The sequence below is a fragment of the Durio zibethinus genome, chromosome 8 (genome assembly GCF_047325235.1).
Source record: "Durio zibethinus cultivar Kanyao isolate XHJ-2024 chromosome 8, ASM4732523v1, whole genome shotgun sequence".
NCBI classification, from domain to species: domain Eukaryota; kingdom Viridiplantae; phylum Streptophyta; class Magnoliopsida; order Malvales; family Malvaceae; genus Durio; species Durio zibethinus.
In genome coordinates, this window is record NC_143169.1 from 24,846,850 (window position 1) to 24,872,101 (window position 25,252).

General features: G+C 32.4%; 1 protein-coding gene and 2 pseudogenes across 3 annotated transcripts; 1 reads left to right on the plus strand and 2 right to left on the minus strand.

Annotated features, from left to right (window-relative positions):
* Positions 1 to 3,120: 3,120 nt before the first annotated feature.
* Positions 3,121 to 6,905, minus strand: LOC111278165 (receptor-like protein kinase HSL1). The gene is made up of 2 exons (XM_022864709.2): positions 4,200 to 6,905; positions 3,121 to 3,840 (listed from the first exon to the last, which is right to left on the minus strand). The coding sequence occupies exons 1-2, from the start codon at positions 6,787 to 6,789 to the stop codon at positions 3,449 to 3,451; spliced, it is 2,982 nt and encodes a 993-aa protein (XP_022720444.2). The 5' UTR covers positions 6,790 to 6,905; the 3' UTR covers positions 3,121 to 3,448.
* Positions 6,906 to 21,977: 15,072 nt separating this feature from the next.
* On the plus strand, positions 21,978 to 23,299 carry LOC111278166 (protein DMP4 pseudogene; annotated as a pseudogene). The gene has a single exon (XR_016344135.1). The product of XR_016344135.1 is annotated as a protein DMP4 pseudogene (transcript).
* On the minus strand, positions 23,208 to 25,099 carry LOC111278483 (uncharacterized; annotated as a pseudogene). Its single transcript, XR_016344213.1, has 2 exons — positions 23,625 to 25,099; positions 23,208 to 23,301 (listed from the first exon to the last, which is right to left on the minus strand). The product of XR_016344213.1 is annotated as an uncharacterized LOC111278483 (transcript).
* Positions 25,100 to 25,252: the final 153 nt, after the last annotated feature.

Here is a 25,252-nt window from a genome sequence, read left to right on the forward strand (position 1 = left end):
AAAATTTGAATGTTATTGCATGTATTAAACTTTGTGTTTCTTACATCTGGGAGCAAATTATGTATTTATAATATTTAGTTTATGAATTTAAATCCATTTTTATTTCTTTTAACATTTTTTATTCAATGCTAATAATCAATATTAAAAGAAATTTTTTAATTTAATGGCATTTGTGTCTAAAAACGTCGCTAAATGTCAAATTTAGTGGTGCTTTATACTATAAATATTGCTAAATTTAGTATTATTTTTTATTATAAACACAGTTAAATTTAGCATTTAGCGACATTTTTAAACACAAACACCGCTAAATTTAATGAGATTTTATGATACGAACATCACTAAATGCTAAATTTAACGGTATTTGTGTTTAAAAATATCACTAAATTAACGATATTTTTTTAAAAACGTTATTATTTTTCTAATGCATGTATAACTGATACTCTTAAAAATATTTTTGACAAATGTCATAAATCTTTCAATGACGTTTATAAACGTCGTTAAACATGAATAAAAACGTCACTAAAAACTTAATTCCTGTACATTCGGTGAAAGAGTTGCTCTTCTAACCCCAAGATATTGACATAATAATTGGTGTTTGATTGGCCCCCTTCGGTTGTACTTTTCAAATGGAAGTTGAATTGTAATCAAACGAGCTTAAGTGGAGAAAATTCTCGAGACAAAACCACACCGTTTTGGGACAGATTCTAAAAAAATTTGATGAATATTTTGCTGTCCTTTGCTTAATCATCAGACTTAGGTAGCAAGTTACTTAATTCATGATTTGGCCTTTCTTAAATTCTGCAAAAATAAATTTGCTAACTAGTCAAGAATTGAGAATGTGAAATGATAAAAAAATATCTCATGTTGATTAAGATATGGATAATCAGAGATTGGTCAGTTGAACTTTACATCCGATCCAAGGCATCTTCTATTTAAATTGCCAAGTTCAAAAACTACAGTATCAATAATTTCAACGAAATCTATTATCTTTAATCCTTCTTTTTTTTTTTTTCACATTATGATCTTCTTTATTTAAAAATAATCTCAACGAAACATAACAATAATTGCCACTTATATAAATCAGTTTAGTTGCAACAAACGCAAGTACAATTTGTCAAGCTCACACCTAAAAGAATGGCTGATGAAAGGGAGCCGTTTGAAGTTTGGTAGAAGTCGCTTTAGAGCATTTTGAAAGCGTATAGTTTATATCAGCAATGTACCGAAAATGAGATTTAAGTGCGTGTAAATCTGAGTAAAGCTTGAATTAGAAAGAATTTGCAATGTAAAAAATGAATAAAATAAATCACGGAACAGGTTCGTAGAACCCAACTTAGGGCCCTTTTAAAGAGCTAGTTTCTGAAACAGGCCGAACGATACCAGCAAATAATTTGGATCAGGATTTACTTTCCCAATGCAGCGCAAGGTAAAACATTGGTAGGAACTGTTATTAGGCCTGTTGGCTTCAAGTTCGGTACGGTTGATTCCTGAGGGAGCTTTGTTTTTAGTTTGACTGCCGATAGCCAAGAATCAATATAACAGGACTTGATTCCTCATAAAAAAGGCTAGATTCAAAATAGTACTAGACTCAAACTCCTTGTCCCTTGTTTTCTTTCCCTGAAAAAGGAAGCTTGATCATTGGATTGAGAAGAGAGATCAATAGAAGAATTTTCTTACCACTAGATTATTGATAAGGGACCACACAAGGAGCTGCATTCAATGCGTTTCAGTAGTGTTAGAGAGAGGGCATTTTCAGACCTTCAAGCCACTCGTACACTGATAACTGCTTACGATTTCCACAATTACTAAAAGCAATCCACACTTGGGATTTATCTTCAAGGGTGAAAATGGAACTTAGATATGTCTTTTATGAAATAAAGTAAGGAGATAACTGACAGATCTGGGCTACAAGGGAACTACAAGTGGCACTACAAGTAGCAGCAGTTTCGGTGTTAGCAACAAAATTTTAAGCCAAGGCTGGTGCAAGTGAAGGATTTTTGGCTTAGAGGAGTCCATCTATAGCCTTTCTTGGAACAGATTTCTTTGCAGAGATGTTCCCAATTAATAACTACCTTCTTTCTCTTGCTGCAGCCACATTGCAACCGGATTCAACATACAGGAAATTTTGACATTGTAATTATTTGTTTCCATTTGACATCGTTTTATTTAGAAACAGACAGTGAAACTTAAAAAGAAAGGTAATAAATTTTTCTTATCAATCTTTCTTCCTTCTTTTAGCATAGCGAAGTAACGCAAGGGAAGAAGAGGATGAGCTGCAGCAAGAAAAAGACCCAAAAATCTATCATATCCAAGCAATCGTTAATAGAAAGGAGAACAAGTAGAGCTTTCTGAATTATGTTGAAAGCAAACCCTCACCTAACTTTGGAAGAGGCAAAAAAAAATGGTGGCCAATTATGTTGGAATTCGGTTTATCTCAGACTCCATGTTTCATTTTAAGTTGTTTGCAGAAAGTACACGAGTTTGGTTTATTTTCACCAGCATTTGAATTATATTTATTATGTGGATCACTGCAAAGTAAGTAAGAGCAGTGAAAGTAAGTTTGTTGTAGGTTTAATGTTGCATAAACTGTCAAATCCTCGGAAATGCTTTATGCCTGCAATAAATTGTAAGAACAGGTAAAAGCTCAAAAGAGGTACAAACATGAAACAACCAACCAATGCAAAATGACAACTTAAACAGCCTAAGGCAACGGTCTATAAAACTATGGTTCTTGTCCTTTGCCACTTTCCAAAAGGATGTAAAGATTTCTAGTCTGAACAAGCGGAGTAATAAAAAGCAACAGAAGCCGAGAGCGCCATTTGAGTAAATGATTTAGGGTCCATTGACGACCAACTTTCCCTAAGTACTTCATAACGGATTTATTTATAGCTATTCAATTTGATAAACAGAGGGATAAACTACTGTAAAATCTCATAGCAGAGAGTTGTCAAAACCATTTATACCTCGCAAATGGCACAGGTATAAAATGGGATTCTTCCCATGTTTCACACGGCGTATTTACTAAGGTAGTTGGTGATTCAAAGGTTACCTGCCTAAGATGCTAGACAAATCTGCAGCATCACTTTCATCAGTCTGGACATCATTTTCGAGGCCTTAAAATCATAATGCTGGCAGCAACTAGCTTTTCTGTAGACGTGGAATAAAACCTTCATTGTTAATAAATTTACAGTGTACATTAATTCCTTAATAAATGTCCCTCTCCTTTTTTTTCCCCTCTATTTCTTAACTGTGAAAATTTCAACCCCTACTCTCTTTCCAGTTTCCTTCCCACTTAAACAAACCTGTAAAGCAAACATCAAGTGGGTACAATTATTGAAAAGCAAAACTTGAGAGCAAGAAAAAATTAGGGGCATATCACCCTCACACTCCTTTCAGTACCACACCCTTTTGAACTTGTTTTTGTACCAAGCTTGTATGAGTAAAAGTTTTCTCAAGCTACACTTCCTTGATAAGAGGCATCTTCATGGTAATAAGGAGTCAGTTTCCCATCCTTTTTAGCAGCCTTCGGTTGGTTTTCAGCAGCGGCTTCTTGCAACATCTTAACCAACCTTCTCATTGATGGGCGGTTGATTGGGAGTGGATTTGTACAGAGGAGGCCAATGTTGAGGACCTTGTATATTTCTTCTTTGAAACAAGGATCGAGTTTGGAATCAAGAACATGGTCCACTCCTTTCTGATCTAGAGTGGTGCAGACCCACTTTACTAGGTCCTTCTCCCCAAACTCCGGGTCAATTGGGAGTCTGCCTGTGACCAACTCAAGTATAACTACGCCGAAACTGTATATGTCACTCTTCTCGTTCACTCGAAGGGTATATGCATACTCTACACCAAAAGATTCATAGAGAGATTAGTTTAGATTGACTGACATATACATTGAAGGCAGTTAAAGGAGATTTATCAGACAATGTATATGAAATCATAAATATCCAAAATTATTTGAGAATTAAATAGTAGCAAGAGATATTAATGAAGTGTCAAAGAAGCAGTCTAATTAAAGACCGTCCTGATATCCAACACAAGGTTATACATGTACACTAACTGATAAATGGGTATCTATGGTGATTGTTGCAGCGAATATGGTCTATAAAATAGTTCATTTTTTCTGACCGAGCATTCAAAGATCTATAAACTAATAGCAGCAAAAAACACAAGACGGACAGACAAAGATTTCAGCAACTAACCTGGAGCAATGTAACCACAAGAACCAGCAATCACAGACGTAGCACTCTTTCCAGCAGCGTCGACCACCTTTGCAACACCAAAATCAGCAACTCTAGCGCCAAAATCCCCATCCAACAAGATATTGTTGGACTTGACATCTCTATGGACAATTGGAGGCACACAATCATGATGCAAATAAGAAAGCCCCTCAGCTGCATCCATAATAATCTTGAACCTCGTTGGCCAATCCAATAAACCACCTTTACTACTATGCAACAAATCACCCAAGCTACCATTTGGCATGTACTCGTACACCAAAAGCTTGCAATCCCTGGTGGTACAACAACACCACAACTTAACAATATTCTTGTGCCTAATCTTCCCCAACGTCTCGACCTCAGCTCGAAACCCATCATCATGAACCTGAGCCTGACCTTTCTCAAGATCTCCACTCTCAAAACCCCTTTTCACTCCTCCCCAAAGCTTCTTAACAGCAACAGCCTCTCCATTACTAAGCACAACCTTGTAAACTTTCCCTGAAGATCCTCTCCCTATCAAATTATCCTCGTCAAGACAATCCAATATCTCATACTCACTAAAACCCAACTTATGAAACGACATCAAAGTCCACTTAGACTTATCAATAGCCCTTGCTTTCTTATAACTCCTGTACTTGAAGTAAAACCAAACCACACCAACAACAAACACCAAAGCAGCTAAAACAAAAATGGATCTAAGCAACCAAACATAACCTTTGTGCTTATCTCCATCCCTCCCAACACACGAACCAATAAAATTCCCACACAAACCAGGATTCCCCAAGAAGCTGTTTTTGTACATGTCCTTATCAAATAAAGGCGGTAATTCACCGGAGAACAAATTATTCGACAGATTAAGCTGATTAAGCTTCAAACTCTGCAAGCCGAATGGAACTCCCCCTGTTAACTGATTATTGGACAAATCAAGATAATTCAGTAGTGACAAACTCCCTATTCCATCAGGAATCCTCCCTGAAATATCATTATCAGCTAAATTCAACTCGTTTAACTTCTTCAACGACTCAATTCCACTAGGCAATTCCCCTGCCAACTCGTTTCCATGAAGATCAAGAATCCCTAGTTCATCAAGCTTCACTATACTTCTAGGCAGCAACCCACTAAACTTATTGTCACTAGCAGAAAGTTGAACTAAGTTATCTAGCAAACCAATTTCTTCGGGGAATGATCCAGTAAACTCGTTCCTGGATATAATCAAAAGCGACAGGTTCGCAGCATTTGCAATTGATTCCCCAATTTGCCCTGAGAAGGAGTTATTAACAAGCTCAAGTAAATAAACGCGAGGAAGACCCCAGAACCTGGCGGGAATTTCACCGGATAATTTGTTGTAACCGAGTCGGATCCGGGCCAGGCTCCGACACTCGGCTAAAGTCGACGGTATTTGACCCGAAAACGAGTTGTATATCATTAGAATCTCTTCTAGGTTCCCTTTCTCGCATAAACTCGGCGGTATGGGGCCGGTAAATTGGTTGCTGGAGACGTCGAGCCATCTAAGCGGCGAGTTTTTGCCGAGATTTTGGGGTAACTCTCCAGAGAGTCGGTTCTGAAAGAGTCTGAGTTCGTACAGAGCTGGTGAGTCCGCGATACTCGGTGGTAATGTTCCTTCGAAGTTGTTCTGATAAAGGTTGAGACTTTCAAGTGGCAGCCGAGTCAAATCGTCCGGAATCGTTCCTGTTAACTGGTTCATTGATGCGTCAAGGAGTCTCAGATGGGTCAAATTCGAGAACCCGCGAGGTAACTCGCCCGTCAACGAGTTGTTATACAGCTCAATCTGAACTATACTGACCAACTCAGTGAGCGAACTCGGGATCTTCCCCACCAAGTGGTTAATGGCGAGGTCTAAATCGGTGAGTTTCTCGAGTTGACCCAGCGAGTCTGGAATTCCGTCAACTAAATTACATTCTGTGAGCCACATAATCTCCAAGTTGGTTAAGTTGCCAAGCTCAGGCGGGATCCGACCAGGACTAAACGGGTTGTACGATAAATTTAGCATTTTTAACGTACTAATGTTTCCTAAAAATGCGGGGATTGTTCCGTCTAGGAGGTTGTAAACCAGAGACAAAACCTCGAGCTTTTGGAACCGACCGAACGACTCCGGAAAATCTCCCGATATATTGTTAGCAGTTAAATCGAGGTATTTAAGGTTAGGGAGGTCAGCCAAAGTGTGGGGGAGTTCACCAGTGAGTAGGTTTTGAGAGAGATCAAGGTGGACGAGATTTTGACACGTGGAGATGTCGGAAGGGATGGTGGAATTGATGTTGTTGTAGTAGAAGTTAATGAAGGAAAGGTTTTGGAGACGGCAGAGGAGAGAAGGGAAAGGGCCGGCAAGGTTGGTGTTGGAGAGGTCAAGGGAAGTGACAGAGCCAGTGGCTGTGTCACATGAAACGCCACGCCAGTTGCATGGGGATGGGTCACGAGGGTTCCATGAGGAAAGGGTGGAGTCAGGGTCTGAAAGGGAGGCTTTGACTTGGAGAAGATAGAGGCCTTCTTGGTTGAGAGAAAGGGAGGGTGAAGGGAAAGTGAGGAAGAGAAAGGAGAGGAAAAGGAGAAACATTTTTGCTAAAGGGGGAGGGATGAGGAAGAAAGTGAAGAGTTTTGGTGTGAATATATTAGAGTCAGCAAAAGAGAGAGAGTTTGAGTAAGCTTTTTGAACGAGAAAGATGGCGTTCTGCCATAAGAGAGACACAAATGATAATGAATGAATGAGAGAGTGGGGAATGTTATGATGTGGGCATTTTTATTGTTGTCTATGGTGAGTTTTAAACAGAATCATGGAGGGAGAGAAAAAATGCAGCGAATTCAAACTAAACTGCAAACTGAAAAGGGTACAGGCGTACAGCGATAGGAAACTAAAAGCAAAGAAAATGAAATAAAAATGGCTTCTTTTTGTTTTTTTTTTTTTTATTCCAAAAAATTGTAAACTCGAAAGGATGGTTTGGAGAATCAATGGGGTTAGTCGGTCAGACAAGGAAGAGGAAGCCAAGAAGGGCGCATCAAATCGTTCGCATCACGGGGAGGTGATGGGAGGGAATGATCTCGAGGAAGATAATAAAAATCAGATTAATGGTGGAGATTTTGAGAGAGTAGTAAATTATCAGTGAGACAATGAATAATTCTGTGTTTTATTAAAACTGCAGAGCAGCGGCGCACAGAAAAAAAACAGCAATCCTTTTGTTTCGTAGTGTTATCTTTCTTTGTAGTTTCGAGTTTCCATACTTCTGAGTCACTCGTGAAAGCCTTGTACTTGCTTCCAACAGGAAACTGTTGCCCGACGGTTTTAAACTTTGAACAGAGTAAATGTTTCTTCTCAGGGCGAACAAATACGATGTCATTTGGCAGCGCAGAGTCAAATTCAAGAACCAAGATTGACGCTATTTCGTTGTCTCTTCGATGTTTCTTTTACCGTGGCAAAACTAGAGGCAAAGATTTTAAAACCGGTTTGACCGCTGGTCGCATTAAAAAACAAAATGAACGCATAAATTTTATGACGAAATTTATATATTCGTACGATATAAAAATATTAATAATTTATATATTTATATTATATTTTATATAAAAATTATAATATATAATTTTTTATTTTATTAAATTTAATTATAATTTTTATTAAAATTTTAAATTATGTTATTTTTATATATTTTATTTTTATTATTATCATGTTATGTTTTAAATTGTTAAGTTCAAAAGTTTAGTGGTTTTTTTATTATTATTACGACTTCATTAATTTGGTTCTTTAACTACTAGGAGGGAGTTAATGATAAACTCATGAAAAAATAAAGCTACTCCCAACAAGGAAAATCAATGTGCAAGTAAATTTCATTAATAATATGGTGTAACTTTATAGAATTAAGATTGGGAAGTTGAGGCCAATAAGAATGAAAAGTGAGTTTCCATGAAATAAAAAGGGAGTTCTTCAAGTCTTTGTGCTTTGTCATGAAAGTTTTGACTGGTAAGAATGAGATGGTGAAGTGATCTCATTCCACAATTAATTATAGTTAAAGTTTCTAGAATAAAGCACATTTAACATTTAATGCTTTACAAATAAGTAAGACATTTAGATTTATCTGATTTAAATTTACAATAAATAATTAAATTTAGTAATTTAAAAATTTAAGATTTAGAGCCACGCACCATGACAAAATTTGATATTTCGAATTATTACATTTACACATAGTGGACCCAATGTTTTGGTTTTTTCTTTTTAACATCTTTGGTTAGCAAAATTTAGTTTTACTATGACTTTATGTTGAGTCCTTGACTTCTATTTTAGATTAAAGGAAATGGAGTTATATTTACATTAACATGAAATTTGTGATTCCATTGATGTTTTCAGCACTTAAACAGGTCCAATTTCATATTGGTAGAATAAATTTTTTGTTGATGACTAAAAGTTTCGTCTTCATTAGTTGAGATATTTGGATATTGAGGGAAAATAGAAATATGGATCAGATCAAACAGTAACTTGAAAAGTGAATGACAACAGTGAAAGCAAGCTGTGGAGTGCTTGTTAAAAAATTTCCCTAATTTGTTGGTTCAACAAGTCCCATATGATTCCACATTCTCTGGAACTTTTTACGCAAAATGGGTGAGTTTTTGAACCACAAAGCCCTGTATCAAGACACTTGCCTTAACCATGTGGTCAGGACTCAGGATCAGGTTCTTGTTTGGTCTAAAAACTCTTTGAAAATGGACAATGGTGGGCTGACTCTACAGTTTTCTTTGAGCACGAAACAGTATTTCATACAACTGTCATAATAAGGAAGAAGAATAAGTGAAATCGAATAACTTCAATCTACAGGTGACAATGCTACTTTCTCGTATGAAATATCTGTGACTTGTAAGATCAAACCATATAAAAACAAGTAAGTTTAATTCCCATGAACATTTTCCATTTCCATTCTCCAAGCTTTCAGGAAATTTCCTGGATCCGAGAGGATGGAACGAGGATAAATGTTGATTTTTTTTTTTAAAGTTTGCAGATGCTACAGTGCAATTATTTTCAAGATTAAATTATTACTTTTAAATTTTTTATGCCTTTATTTAAAAAAAATTAAAGTATTACTTTTAAATTATTATTATTTTTTAAGTTTCCATTAATCATTATACCAAAAAAAAAATGACTTCCAACAACTAAATTTATGAACCAACTTGAAACTAGTATATATATTTATTCATCATTCTGAGCCAAAGTTAAAACGTAACACAGAAGTTGGTAGACTAAATAAGGATGAATATTAATCTTCGAGCTCCTCATATATTGCTAGTATTATATATGGCGGGAAAGTTTGGTAAGACACATTCAAAATCATATTAACTACTGTTAGAAAATAATTGTACCCACAAAATTTAAAACAACATGACCTCTAATTTTGTAAATATCTAGTCCTGGAAAGGCAATTTCATCTTTGTAAATCAAATCTTTCATTGACTCGTAGAAGGGATATTTCTTCCCAAGTTATCAATAAAGGTTCACTTGGAAGCAAAGTTTACGTCAACAGTGCATGCCTTGGTTGATGAGCATGGGCGACGTCTGGGCTGGCCACTCGAGTCACCTCAATGGCCTGGGATTGGAGCAAAGGGTTATCTGATATGCCTTACAAAAGTAACAAAACGATAATGTTTGGAGTTTTGTGGAACCCACGAAGGCACCAACCGCAAGTGCTGCACTACTGCTTTGAGACATTGAGTAGACTGTGTCAAAATAGATTTGATTAAATCGAAAAACTTGCTACTGAAACTGAAGTCGTGGTACATATTTTTCCAGGTTGGCTGCTCGCTTTCCTCACCTTGGCCATGATGCAACACATAGCACACTGTCTAGTGCTCACCTAACCACAGTTCTGGACCTGCTTGTTTGTATGTGATTGCTATTGGTGGCTATGGAAAAATGAACTTCTGTTTCTAAAAAGATTTGAAAATCAAACAAAAAAGACTTACAATATAACTATTGAGATGGGTCCATGATTTGATTGGAATTAGTAAAATTTTTCATATAATATATGAGAAAAAAAAAAGTAATCCAACGATTGGATTAACTGGATCTAATGTAAACAACCTTATCTTATATTTGTACAAGAATTTGTTTCGTAATTCAAATCCATGACTTCCAGATCATATGACAGTAATCTTATTGTTGGGAAGGTTCTCCTCTTATAATATATAAGAGAATTTAAAAAAAAAAAATCAAGGGAAGAGTAACTTAAATCTTATCCCTGTTAAATCTTAATTTGTTTAGCTAAGATTAGTATGATAGTGTAGTAACAATGTAAATTCCAAACTATGTGGTTTGGATAGAAATTTTCAATTACATTTTCCTTTAACAATTCTTCATTCCTTTTAAAGTCTTAATTCGATTGGTTTGGTACACTTGTTTAAGACAATATTTCTGTTATCTTCAAGACATATGGTGAAACGAAGAAGAAAAAAAAAAAAACTGAAATGGGAAATCGTGTTCAATTCAAAATTTAACAAATGCTGCCAAAATGGGCGTTGCATAAAGCTTGTGGAAATCAAAGTGTCAAAAATAGAAGAGATTAAATCTCCTATACATTGATGGCCTTCATGACAATCAAGTGTGGGCCAAGACAGTTGTATAAAAGATTTGAACTTTTGCTAACTTTCAAGCAATAAAGCCATTTCCATTAATGAACAGGAAATGCTAATCAATACCTCAATATCTAGTTATATAGGTTAAAATAATATTTTAAAAAAATGTAATGAATGACATGTTTCTTTGGGAATTTAACAAAATTAATGCATTTAATATAAAATTTTTTCTAAAAAATAATTAAATAATTTTTAATCAACGTCTAAAAGCATATGTTCATCGAATCTTAATAAATTTAGGTTTGTGGGGTTAGATCAAATTTTAAAATTATAGAATTTAATTAGACAGTCTCGTGGGATCCACTTCCCATCACTTGCAAATCCAATCCTTAATAATATCAACTAAAGACAAAGATGTTTGTGTCAATTAGTATTCGCTTACTAATTAAGCAGCAAATTTTTTCTTTTTATTTTCTTATAAATAAAAGAATTGTTTTAATTGTCGATAAAGTTTCAATTTTTTTTTTAATTTTATAAGCGAATTTGAAATTTCACCATATTAATTTTTTAAATAAATTTTTACCGAATGTACTGGATTGCTATATGTTTTGAATCATATGTCATCGAGTGGGTCAAGAACGGATCCCCCATTAACATTCAAGAGATCCCATGTGGGTGGTTGTCCCATAATTAAGATGTTACCACACATCAAGATCAAGGGTCCCAATGCTCGGCTTAGCCCACACATGGACACACCACCCACCATTTTTCATCCAAGAACAAGTCAAACAATTTCAGATCTTATCATTGACAGTAATTCACAATCATAAAATTAAGTCACCATTTTTGGGTCCCATTGGAATTTATTTTTACAACATTGAACTTAGTCATCCATAAAAATTAATCCAATTGATAAAAATTTTTTTTTCATCTTAATCAAAAGTAAAATTTTGAATTCATTGAATCATATATAATATTATATTAAAACATACATAAAAATTTGATAATATTTATATACGTGGATGCTTAAGTAGACATCTTATATTATTGACACGTAAAATATTTTTCAATAACTTTATTAAATCAATTATTTAATTTTTAAAAATTTTAAAGTTTCAAAATTTACATTTATCAAAATCTTTCAAAATGCAAAAGATTTATCTTAATTTAAATCTAATAAAATATATATTTTCATATTTCACTCTTATCCAATTCAAATAATTTTTAAAAGTTAAATTACTAAATCTTAGGAATCATAAAAAATTATACACCCTCTAAATTAATATTCATATAAATTTAAATAAATAAAAATTTATGGTTGAACCACTATTATTTACCAAATTTTTGTCTTTATTTTTTTATAATTTAAAATAAAAAATATTTTATCTTAATTTAAAATTACACACATCTAAATTTAAAATTATACTAACTTCTTTTATCTTAATTTAAAATTGAACTTAGATAAACTAAAATTTTTTAAATTAAATAATTATTAAATATATATTTATGATTTTTTTCTCACAATCAATATTTTCTTCTTTTCATCATAAAAGTTTGACAAGATAAAGTTTCAAAATTAAATATGAAAAAGTCTTTCGTGATATATCATATGTATAAATCTTAGTTTTTATACTAAAATAATATATTCTTTTAAAAATTTATATAATTGTGAATAAGGGATTAACTTTCTCATTGATATTTGTATATAATTTTACTTTCATAATTTAAAACTTTCATAATGCTTATTTAGATTTTTTCATAATAATTTATATATAGACAATTTTTTTTAATTTTAAACTACAAATTATAAATGATTATGATTATTTTTATTTATCTATATATAATATAAAAATTAATAAAAATTAAAATTTTAAATCATATATATATATATACAACATACAAGGTTATATAATCAAAATTACTTATGTGAATGTCTAGGTGCATAATTTCTTTTAATGACACATGAGATAATATTTACATTATTTTATTTATCAAATAAAATTTTTTAATAAATTATTTAAATTAAATATTTTGGATAATTATTTAAATTGAAATCAATATCTACCTAAAATTAAAATTTTTGCATAAGATTGAATTCAAATATATTAAATCATAATTTATCTTTTCTTTTTAAATTTAATGGCAGTTCCAAATATATATACTTAATAAAATTTTATTTTCTATCAAATAATTCTATTTAATAAATTATTTAAATTTAATATTTTTAGATAATTATTTAAATTCAAATAAAAATCTATCAAAAATTAAAAATTATTTAATAGATTATTTAAATTTAATACTTTTAAATAAGTTAATAAATTATTGAGTGGAAAGTATGTATTTTTAAAGTAATAAAAGCTTGTATCTTTATATGAAAATATGAAATATTTGAATGTTGATTAAAAAAGTTAGATAAAATATGTTTTTGCTTTGAAAACAAATATAATGTTTTATTTATGTTCTAATTCAAATATTTTTATATTATATATTTAATTTAATTTATTTGTTTCTCCTTAGTTCATAACTATTTTTAATTTTGCTTAGATTGATTATAATTAATTTTTTGTATTATATATTTTTTTGTTTTATTTATTTCTTTAATGTTTTTATTCTCTGTTAATTTATTAATATATTTGCTTTTATTATTGTAAATATTTAATCTTGAGAAATTAATATGTAAATTTATATTCTTTATTTTTTTTAGCTATACTTTTTATTATTAAATTTCTTTGTCTACAATAAATGATATGAGAAGAATGATGATCACTACCATATCTAACTCACAAAAAATGCTATCAATTATGTTAAAAATGATTAAAAATAAAAAAAAATATTTCAAAAAAAATTTTAAAGCATAACATAAAGAATTATTGTTTTCCTTTTATCTAAAAAATAATTTTATTTTGTTAACATGTATAGAAATAAATGTTAGCCCAATATATTTGTGTCAAAATAATAATTAATAAAAAGAAAATGATTATAACGAAATTAATAATTGTAATTTGTTATTCAATCAAATATATATATACACCACCTAATCAATATTATGATAAAAATAATTATTAATTTTAAGTCTTTAAATATTGATTCTTGATTTTTTATCAGACAAGAAAAAAGCGATAACAAAATTTTCTATATTTAACAAATAAATTGAAAAAAATATCTTTAATGAAAAAAATTTCATAATTCTTGAAAATTTACAAAAGTTTAAACTTTTTTAAACGAATAATAACATTTATAATATGTTATATACAAATTATCATTTAATTGTAATTTAGCATTTATAAATATAAGATTATATATTAAATAAATAATTAAAAAATAAATTTAAAATTATGAAAAAAGTTTATAAAAATCCCGTACATACGGGTTAAAAAAGCTAGTAAATATATATGATAGCATCCTCGATTTTATTTTTTAAAAAAATTAATACCCCTTTTTGCTACATTCCATTACAAAAATTTGGTTACAAAAATGAGAAGAATATTAACTTGGGAAACTATTGAAACCAATACGTTAGGTGGGACATTATATCAACGAAGATGACAAGTCACCCCGCGTGAAAAAGAGGCGTCAGAGTTGCAGGAAAATGAGCTTGACAAGCTTTGGCTAAAGCATGATATATACATATATATATATATATATATATATTTGATAACTTTGCATGTTTTTTTTCTAACCATGAGTTTTACTTTTATCCCTTCAACATGGACAATCAAATGTGTCTGCCCTGAGTCTAGCCGATCATTCTTTTGTCATTCTGATGTTCGAGGATGATCCTCATGCCCTTGTTTTTTTTTGTTTTAGTCAAAGATTGTAGTTTGTAGCATGTGTAAAAGGGAAGCTATAAAAGAAGAAAGAGGAAATGTTTAATTTTGAACAACTTTCATGAGAAGATTTATGAACAACTTCAATACCATTCAATGGTCACTGATTTTTTAGTTCAAGCTCATAAATCTGCAATTCTTACAATTAGTTAAAGACATTCATTTTCTTGGTTTTTGCTCCATAATGAAATGCCTACTTTCTTACACAGGAAGATCTATATAATTATGAGCTCCAATCCTTTTGCTGTCACAAGTACTGTACCTGTTAGCTTTTTTTCCTCTTTGTCGACAAAAGTTTTAGCTGAAGGAAAATTGTTTCATTTTAAAAATCAAAGTAAATTATCAACCTAATTAAAATTTATGAATTTATCAAATTTTTATTTTGTAATTTTTTTTAATTTATAAATCATTTAAATTTGGGTGCTAATGCATCCAACATTCGCTCTTTATAACCTTTATTGACCCTCATTGATTATCTGTTAGTCTTTATTTATGATATTTTAGGTAACCAATTTCTACATTCTTTTTTATTATTACAAGTTGAATAATGCTGAGTTATTGTTCGAAATGTTGCAAGAAATATAAAAATTTGTTCATGTTTTGATGGAAGATGAGAGAGATAAGATCAGACATAAGCACATAATTCTGTCGACAAGGCCTGTTAAAGTTAGGAAAACTAGGCTTATTTTAATTATATATGGGAAAGGGATTTGGAGGGGAAAATATGTGAGTCCTAAGAACAGGAGAGACGACAGCCCCCTCTCAATGACTTGACAAAGTACTAGGAAGTACAAAGTCAGTTCTTTCGTCGTCACGTTGATGTGTTGCCATGAGAAAGCAGTGGAAGGAAAAGAAAAGAAGCAATTTTTTTCCCGAATGATTTATGGGATGCAATTATTTTCTCGATTAAAGCAAATGGAAACATAAATTCCCCAGCAGCTAAATCCTCAACAAAGGTTATGTCTAATCTAATGCATGCTCTCAATGGCTTTGAGTGTGAAAATATAAGCTTTTTTGGGTTTAAATAGTAGTTAGGTTAATTTTTTTTGACAAAAATTGTTTGTAGATAATTAGGAATATTTTATATTTTTTGATCAATTTGATAAATATAATATCACATTAATTTGGTTATATTATTTTTATTTTTTTTCGATCTTTTTATTTTGAATTCTTAATTTGAGCATTACAATGTGAACGTAAAAAATATATATATTTTTTTTTTTGTTATTTCAAAGTTTTGACATTTATCTCGGAGTTTGGTACCTAACATATGTATGGAGATGGTTTATGATTTTTTGTATGATGAATAAAAAAATAAGTCGAAGTTTAATTTAATTAGTTTATATAATATTTTTAAATTATAAAATTTAATAAATTTAAAAATTAATTTTCAATACTTATAATTTTTTATTTACAAATGATGATCTCCTTTATAAAAATATATATAAACAATTTTTTTTCATTTTAAATTTCAACACAAATTTAAATAAGATTACTCAAATCAAGTTGGTAAAACTGATGAATTGATATTTCTTATCAATCAATAGCAGCAATTTTTCCCAGTTTTCCTATCAAATTAGAATTTCTTATAATTAAATCAGCAAGATAAAACCTATCTACAAACATGGTCCTACAAAAAAATAAAAACAAAATAAGCAGAGTTGATTTTAGCTTCATATGCCTGGTCTAAAAGATAAAATTTTAGTGGTCCAACCACCCAAGACCAGCTTAGCACCTTTTTTTTTTTCTTTTTTTTTTATCTCAATGATTAATCAGTCTTGTTTTGGAATTAAATGTTAAAAAAAAAAAAAACAATTAGTACAGAACATTACACTCCTAGTGCAAGAACTGTTCTAGCTAACCCAATGACAACCCACAACACTTTTTTAAAAGATTAGGAGTTATTTTTTATATGGACCCATTAGCCAAGATTTGAATGGGGACCAAAAATCAAATCCTTTTTACAAACTTTGAGGGAGGTATATGCTTTGATTCATTATAATAAGGTTGATAAAAGATGCAAAAGGTTAGTTGAAGGGCAAATGGTGGCTCCAACCCATTTGAGTCTGTTCTTCAACCACAATCATAATTGTCCTCTTATGCTTCAATTCTACATTTCTACCATTCCCACCAAACCCCAACTTTTCTCACTCTCTTTTTGTAGCAAAAAGAAGCTTTAATTGCATCTGTTATGGCAAAATTTTTTGCCATTTTCATTGTAACTTTCTCTTCTTTTGGTACAAACTTGAAACTCCTTTCTTGCTCTTATGAATGTTTAGTGGGTGATCTACTTGGAAAGATCAGAAAAAGATTTTTTTTTTTTTTTGTTCTTTTGGGTTTATATTTCATTAATCTGTGAGGACCAAGTATGTGATTTTCTTGATTCTGTTTATTCAAAAGCAAGTTCTATTTCTATACAGATCAAAAGGGGAGGGAGAAGATTTGACAGAACATGTTATTTGCAACAGACTGGTTAAGCACTAGTGCATTTCTGCAAACTGTTGCCTACCCACTTTTGATTCTAATGAGAAAATGGCTTTATCACCTTTTTTAACTGACAAAAGGAACTTGTTTTTCCACTGCAAATTAACTCATATCCAGCACTAAACATGCAGTTTTTCTCATGCTAATGATGAATCTAGCATATTTTAAAGATGATTGAATACATTTGTCTATCATGTAAGTTAGAAAAATGTGAGGAATTTTTGCTGTTGAACTCCAGGCTGAGGAATCCCATGTTATGTTAACTAATTCCATTCGAATGTAAGAAAATTCCAAGAACATGAATATAAAGAACTTGCATAATTATCACCACTGCTGTAGTTTTGCTGATTATTATTCTATAATCGTGGTCAACTAATCATCCAAAATCTGTTTCGGTTGAGAGACAATTTTAACCCAAATTATTGTTGAAATTGAAGAGGACAACAAATTCTATTTAGATTGAACAGAGAGCTTGGTCCAAAATTCCAATTTCCCCTTGATCTTTGGTTCTTGTAGGACCTTCTAGTTAACAAAAACAATAAAAAGAAGTTGTGGCAAAGACTTAACGGGGCTTTTGTTGCTTGTGACTGCCTCTTTTCTCCTACACAACTGTCAAACCATGTCTTGTGAAAGAATCATACGATGCAGAAGATCTGCTAAAAAAAACAAGCCATGTTCTGGATTTGGGTCACTCGAACTCAAGGTTTTGGCTGTTTATAGTAGAAGCATATATGAAACAAAGGATGGCATTGAAATTGCACGTCATGCATGCCTGACCACTACAGTTTTTTTCCTCTTTTTATTTCTACTTTTCTATAGTTTTCACATACGACTATATTGCCTGGATATGATATGTTAAATACAGGTTGAGGCTGTAGGCAAGAATTTGACTATACTGTTCAAATAGGCTAATTCCTAAGACAAAAGATGGAATTGGTGTGTGCATTGTGCAATACATATCATTGTAAAATTTTCTTGTAGGAGAAATTACCCATTTTTTATCATTATATTAGCCTGTAAATACTATATACCTTTAATTGACGCTGATAATTTGAGAAGAAAAACAATTAAGGAGTGAAATATAGTACTCAAAGAAAGGCAATTATGAATCTGAAGCTTAATCTAAATGATTCACCTACTTCTCTTAAGAGGTGGATCATTGTAAAGCTGAGAATCAACCTTCGGCATTTGTAAATTTTTCAACCTTAATTTTCTTTTGGTTCGGATTTCCTTTGTAAAAGAAAATAAAAAAGCAATTCTAATGTTGGTAGCTAGTAATTTAGCCTTTGTAAAAAGTGAGGTCATGGCTAAGCCATCATTTAGACTTAATTTCCTAAGGTTATCACCTGAATTTGAGGGAAAAGGTCAGGTAGCTTGTCAATTGGTACCAGAAAACTGGAGTGAGGGGGGAACCCATTGAAGAAAAGGTTGTAGCTCTCAATTATTAAAGAGTGTTGGTGTAAAAGAAATTCCTTGTGATGAAAGAAAGGTCAGACTCTTGAATCAGCATACTTGTTTGTGCAGCTGGGCTAGCCCCATGAGTTGGTTGCAAAAGAGTGGCTCATTCTTATTGCAAATTGAGAAAGTTCATCATCACAAAACTAACTACACAGCCTTTTAAACTTTCCCCTTTCTCTCTCTCTCTCTCTCTCTCATGATTGGAGAAATTAAGAAGGAAATTCTTTTGTGCTGTTAGAACAAGGTTGAGCAAGAAAGAGATTTCAGGGTTACAATTAGACAGAATATATCAGTTAACCATTAATTTGTCTTTTATTTCTTTGTTTTCTGACAGTGCAATAATCAAACATTATAGAGAAAAAACGACATAGGCTTAGACATTGACAACTTCTCATGTTCCTAATTGCTTAGAAGAAAACAAAGTCATAATTTTAGGGTCCATTTTGATTGTGCTATTGCTTGTGCATCTTGAAAACATAATCAGAAGTAATAGCTAATGTTGGAAATGATGATGATTATTTTTCCCTCTCTCTCTAATTTCTAGCCAAGTAGCTAATACTAATTCTTAATGCTACATGTACTAACCGAAAATATTAATAAGTAGATAGGCAAATACACTCATCATTTTAAACATTATAATTTCATTTAACCAAAAAGGCAAATATACCATTAATATGTTTCTTTTTTGTTATCTAGATTTGAATCCATTTAAAGATTGTGAGAATGTAATTTTTTATAATTTTATTAAATTCGACGTAAACAAAAATTATTTGGGTTAATTTAAAAAAAAATGTATTGAATAAAAATAAAAAACTCTGCCATTTAAAAAAAAAAAAAAAAGAGAAAATTTTGGATTTGAGACCCAAGATTTTCGTATTAGGATGTGAATTTAGGCATGCATGGGACCTGCCTTTTATCACCATGAACAGTCACAAGATCATAAGCGAAGAATATTTGAGGTGGGTGTGAACTCAACATTAGAATGATTGCCTAATGGCCCGCAAAAGACAGCAGATTCTTCTTGATTCAATGGCAGTTAATGACAGATTAATTAATCCTGAATTCCCTGATTAAAATAGATTATAGGCAATTTCCAAGCTCTAGCTTGTAAACAGCTACCTAACTATTTTGGACCAGATACTGCAGTCAAGCATTCTACTACTACAAGAAATTCATTAAATCTGGGAAAAATTAATGGATAAATATTCATATATATATATATATATATATATCATAAACAATCTTGTAGATATCCACCCCAAATTGCTTTTCTTTACCAAATTTTTTATGTGTCATCTCTGGAAAGAGGCAATATAAAGCGTCTGTATGTCACAAAACTGATCAACTTGTTATCCTGCCTTCATCATCCGTCATGGGAAGGGCCATCAGGGGCTGAGCTCTCAACCCATTCAATCTAATATATATATCTAATATATCACAATCCATAGTTTATAGTCCAACACTATATATATATCTTTCGGTGGATGGCAATGTTGGACTATAAACTATGGAGTTAATGGTATGAAAGCAGCGAAGTCGAGAAATTACTGCTTACCAATAGCATTCAGAAACCAAGAAAAAAGAATTGATCAATTGAGCAACATCCAAGACTAATCATCTAGTAATTCGACGACATTTATTTTAACTATTATAAACAGCTTTGTAACAATCAAGGTTGGGTGAAAAAAAAAATCCATCTAGCCAACTAATCTAAAACATTTCGCTTTCTAATCAATTTTTATTTAGTAAATCCAAACAATACATCCCTTTTTTCTAAAATTTAAAATTTAATTAAATTAATTTTTACAATCATTTACTAAATTTAATTAAATTGATTCATACCATTATTTTAAATATATTATATTTTATAGTAATACGATTACAAATTAAGAATAGAAAATTGTAGGAATCTTTTTCACCTTCTTTGGTTTAGTTTGACGTTGGAAGTCTTCCAGGAGTTGGATAAACCGAATAAATTTGTAGTCAAGCTTGAGCACATCATCTAAACTTGACCTAATAGCCTATAGATATGGTCTGTTTACCAAATAATTAACAAATTATATAGCGTTCATCCACTTGCCTAACATGATACCAATAATCTTTTGTATGGTTTTTGCACTTTTCAAATCAAGACTAGGATTCTGTCTGGTGTGGTCCGAATGATATCCCCATTGGGCTCAATCGTCTGAACTTTTTGATCCTAAATCACGAAGGCCCAATCCTTCATTGGTCTTTCTGAGGATATATTGGATCACAGTCTTGCCAAACGACTAGTTGGGCTTATGGTTGGCTGGTTGATATTGGGGCTGGCTTACTATGAAAAGCTCATTGTAAAAATGTTCAATGTCTTTTATCGTTTTCGGATTGTGCTTAGCGTTGATTCTTTAGTTGAGTTTCTCTTTCCAATGTAAACACTAACATGATAATCTAAATCACGAAATTGTGACATAATATAAATATTATACACAAATAAAATATAAATATGATATGACTGAAAATTATAGTAATAATTATGTATGGATTTAACAAAATAAAAATTTTATATTTTATATTTTCGTGTTGACATAAATTATGATTTAATAATTTTTATATCAAACATAATATAAATATATGAATTTTAGTATTTTATATAATACAAATACATAAATTATTAGATCTATTAAACACTAAATTAAGATGAAAAATCAAGGAGTTAATTCTTGTTTGGGTAGCTTCTTGAAAATGGGCCAGTTGATGAAGCAGGCCCTCTTTCAAGTGAGTCCATCAGATTGAATGAAATATTTGCGTATTAGCGGACGTTTTCATCCGTTTAAGCAACTCATTACTTGACGGCTTGGTTGCTTTGCTTGAAGATTAAACAAAAAAAAAAACTAAAGAGTATGAGGTCTTCCACCAATTCTCAAACACAAATCACATTAGAAAATACCTTACGTCCTTAAAAACGAAAGCTAAAATCTAAAAACACTAAGCGTAAACTGGTTTGATGGGAGGTTTCTTTTCGTTTTAAAGACTTGTTTTCAGTTCCACAATAACTTGAACTAGCCATACAAAATGCCTTTCTTTACGGGAAAGAAGGAAAAAAAAGATTTGGGATGGACAATCAAGAAATGCCCTTATTTCAGGGTATTATGGTCGGTCAGCTGGCATCCTGCAAAAGTTTTACTGGGAATCAAAACTTACTAAATTATACATAATCCTATGTTTAAACTTGCACAAAGCAGGATTTGCGTCAACCACAGAGGGGATTCCCCATTTGATCTGAAGTTAAAACGTGCAAGCGATGGCTGTATGCATTTCCCTTTTGGCAAATAGATTTTGGGTAAAAAAAAAAAACAGATTGAAAGTGCAGAGATGGTAGCCTCTGAAACAAGCATAAAAAAAATTGATTAATGTGAAGGTTCCCCATAAAAGAAGACAGCCAGTTCACATGCATTGCGTCTCAGCAAAACAAGTGGCTTGCTGATTGGACATAAGCAACAGATTTCTCGTTGGAATCAAACCTAATCGGTACAGGTTTTTTTTTTTTTTTTAACAGACTTTTCTTGGTACAATGTCTAACGGTCATGAAGAATACATGACATTAAACTACATGGACATTAGCCGCTCTTCTTAACTTTATCCAAGTAAACTTTTGCATTAACCAACGTGGAACCAAAACTCCAGTTCTGGAATGGTGGAAGATTGCTTTTTCTATATTTTGGTTCCTTTTCCTTGCAAGGCATCACTTCATTGTCTTCCCTTCCTTTATCTCCACTCAAAAAAATGTTTATTTCCATCTCCATAAGTACTGTTGCTCAGCAAAGACCTTTGACAACCAGCCAAAGTGAGATCAACGTAACAGGAAAAGAGAATTGAGAAAGCTTCAGTTATGGAGATTAAGGTACAAGGTGAAGAATCTCATGAACATGGTGAACATAAAGTACCTCTCCTGCAAGATTTGCCTGAATCTGAAAGTGAAAAGAAAAGCCTCATACAAAAGGCAATCAGTCAAACATTTCAAAGCACAGCACATTTGGCTAATCTATTGCCCACTGGAACCGTTCTCGCTTTCCAACTTCTCTCGCCCATATTCACAAACCAAGGCAACTGTGACTCAGTCAGTCGGTCCATGACGGCTGGCCTCATACTGCTTTGTGGATTATCATGTTTCCTGATGAGCTTCACAGATAGTTTCAGAGACAAGAAAGGCAATGTCTATTATGGCTTTGCCACATTTAATGGGTTGTGGGTCATTGACGGTTCAGTCACTCTTCCACCGCAATTTGCTGCAAAATACCGTCTGCATCTTATAGATTTCATGCATGCCTTCATGTCAATACTAGTATTTGCAGCTGTGGCACTATTTAATCAGAATGTCGTAAGTTGCTTTTACCCAACACCATCAACTGAAGCTCAGGAGATCCTCGCAGCACTGCCAATTGGGATAGGCATCTTTTCCAGTATGCTGTTTGTTGTCTTTCCTACCACACGGCATGGAATTGGCTTCCCCCTGTCTGCAAATTAACATTTTCCCCTTTTTGTAAGAGATTCAAATACCCGTATGTTTCCAACGTCATGAAACTCTTCTAATACCAATGTGCTCATCCTTCACTTCTGATCTCTTCAAGAGTGCAGATGATGAGACCACTTATTGTTATAACTCTATAATCTCAGTCAGCTTTAACCTCTTGGTCCAGTTGCTAAATAAACTAGAATTCTTTGACAATGATCCTGTATTAGTTCCCATTAAGGAAAGTTCTTAGAGAATGATCCTGTATTAGTTCCCATTAAGGAAAGTAAGTAACAAACCATAATACATGGTTCAGAATTCAGAGACATCATCAGTTGCATAAAAACTCAGTCAGTAAATAAGTAAATGAGAAATGAAGTGAAAATCCAACAGCAAACAAGTGTTGCTGAATTATGTCATTGTAGGAAAAGAGAAAAGGAATGGTTTGTTGTACAAGTAATCCAAGTAATTGATGAGACAAATATATTTAAGTGAAAAGTAATCAAGTTAGATTAGAAGGTAAGGCTATACCAGACATACGTATATAATTGGAATAATGGAAGCATAAGACCCATAGTTGCATACCAAATCGAAGGGCTTCATCTTGAATTTCTCTGCAAGCTTCAGCAAATTCACTCATCATCTCAACCTGAAATAATTCAACAGCTTCGTGAACCATTCCTTGATCCCAAAATACACCAAGAAGCATACTCCATGCTCCCTCTTCTGGGATAAATCCGTCAATCACCATTTCATCAACATTGCAAGCAGCTTTGTGTAGGTCCCCTTTCTTACAGAAGGATTTCATAAGAGTCTCAAAAGTCCCAGTCTCAACAAAGCTGCCCATAGTCCTCATGGCTAGATATGATTAGGAAGCTTGACTTAAATCACTCTCGGTACAAAGGCCTTGGAGCACCATACTATAAAACCTAACATGATGACTCCAAGTTAAATTGGTTTGGCAAGGTCCTGCCTAAAACCAACTCATCAAGAAAGTTAGAAGCCTCCTGAATCTTATTAATATCACAGAATTCACTTATGATCTTCCCATATAACCCTGCATCAGGTTGCGGGCCATGAAGTTTCATCCTATCAAGAATCTTCACAGCTTCTTGAAGCTTTCCCTCTTTACATAGTCCATGAATTAAGGTACTATAAGTTATTTTGTTGGGTTTGCAACGTTTTCTAACCATAGTCTCTAGTAGTTCCATGGCTTATGAAGAACGCCCATCCTTGCAGAGGCCATCCATTAAAGAACTGTAAGCAAACACATTTGGCTCAATGCCATTGCTTTTCATCTCCTTAAGCAATCCTAATCCTATAGCTTCATTTATATTCTTTGACTGACATAAAACATGTATCAATGAGGAATATGTAACAACAGAAGGAGAACATCTCTCGTTTTCATCTCTTCAAATAACTCCTTTGCTTGAGTAATCTTTCCAAATCTACACAACCCATTAATCAAAGTCCCATAAGTATAAGAATCTGGAGAATACCCTCAATTAGGCATCTCAAGAAATATATGAAGAGCAGAATCCATTGTTCCATTGTTCTTGCAGAATGCATTAATCAAAATATTGAGAGAGGCAACATTAGTGGAAACTCCCACTTCTCTCATATGCCTATAAAACCTCAAAGCAATCTTTCACTGATTCTCTCCAACCAGAATATCAAAACACAGTAATATAAGATTTTCTTTTACTAGGACCACATTGGAATTCCTTTGTCTTATCAAAGACCCTCATGGCATCCAATGGCCTACGAATCCTTCCATAGCCTCTACAAACAGAAAGGAATATATCTTCCCTTATATCACACTTTTCCACCTTCATTCTATCAAGGAGATCTTCCACCGGTCCAAATTTGTTCGCAGACACTCAATTACAGATCATAACACCAAAAGTGCTGTGATCATTATAAAAACTGTTGGCGTACTCAGCTGTTGCCGAATCAAACATAGCAAGAGCCTTATCTATATCCCTCTCTGCTTTTATTAAGTGCACGAGTTGGGAAGGAGTGGTTTTCTTCAACCATTTAAAACGCAATGTTGATACCCATTAATTTAAACTAATAACGAATACATAACAGCAAATTTTGTCCTTAAATTTATCATCCCAATATACTCAAATGGGAGGCTCTAAAATTTATCAAAAGCCCAGAAAAGAGAAACAAACAATACATTGGAAATTTTACGTGCAATAACATGAACT

Excerpts from the sequence above, each read along its gene's own strand:
- LOC111278165 (XM_022864709.2), bottom strand. The coding sequence starts at position 6,789 with ATGTTTCTCCTTTTCCTCTCCTTTCTCTTCCTCACTTTCCCTTCACCC. Across the intron at positions 3,841-4,199 it reads TTGTGGTTACATTGCTCCAG|AGTATGCATATACCCTTCGA; the intron begins GTTAGTTGCTGA and ends CTTTTGGTGTAG.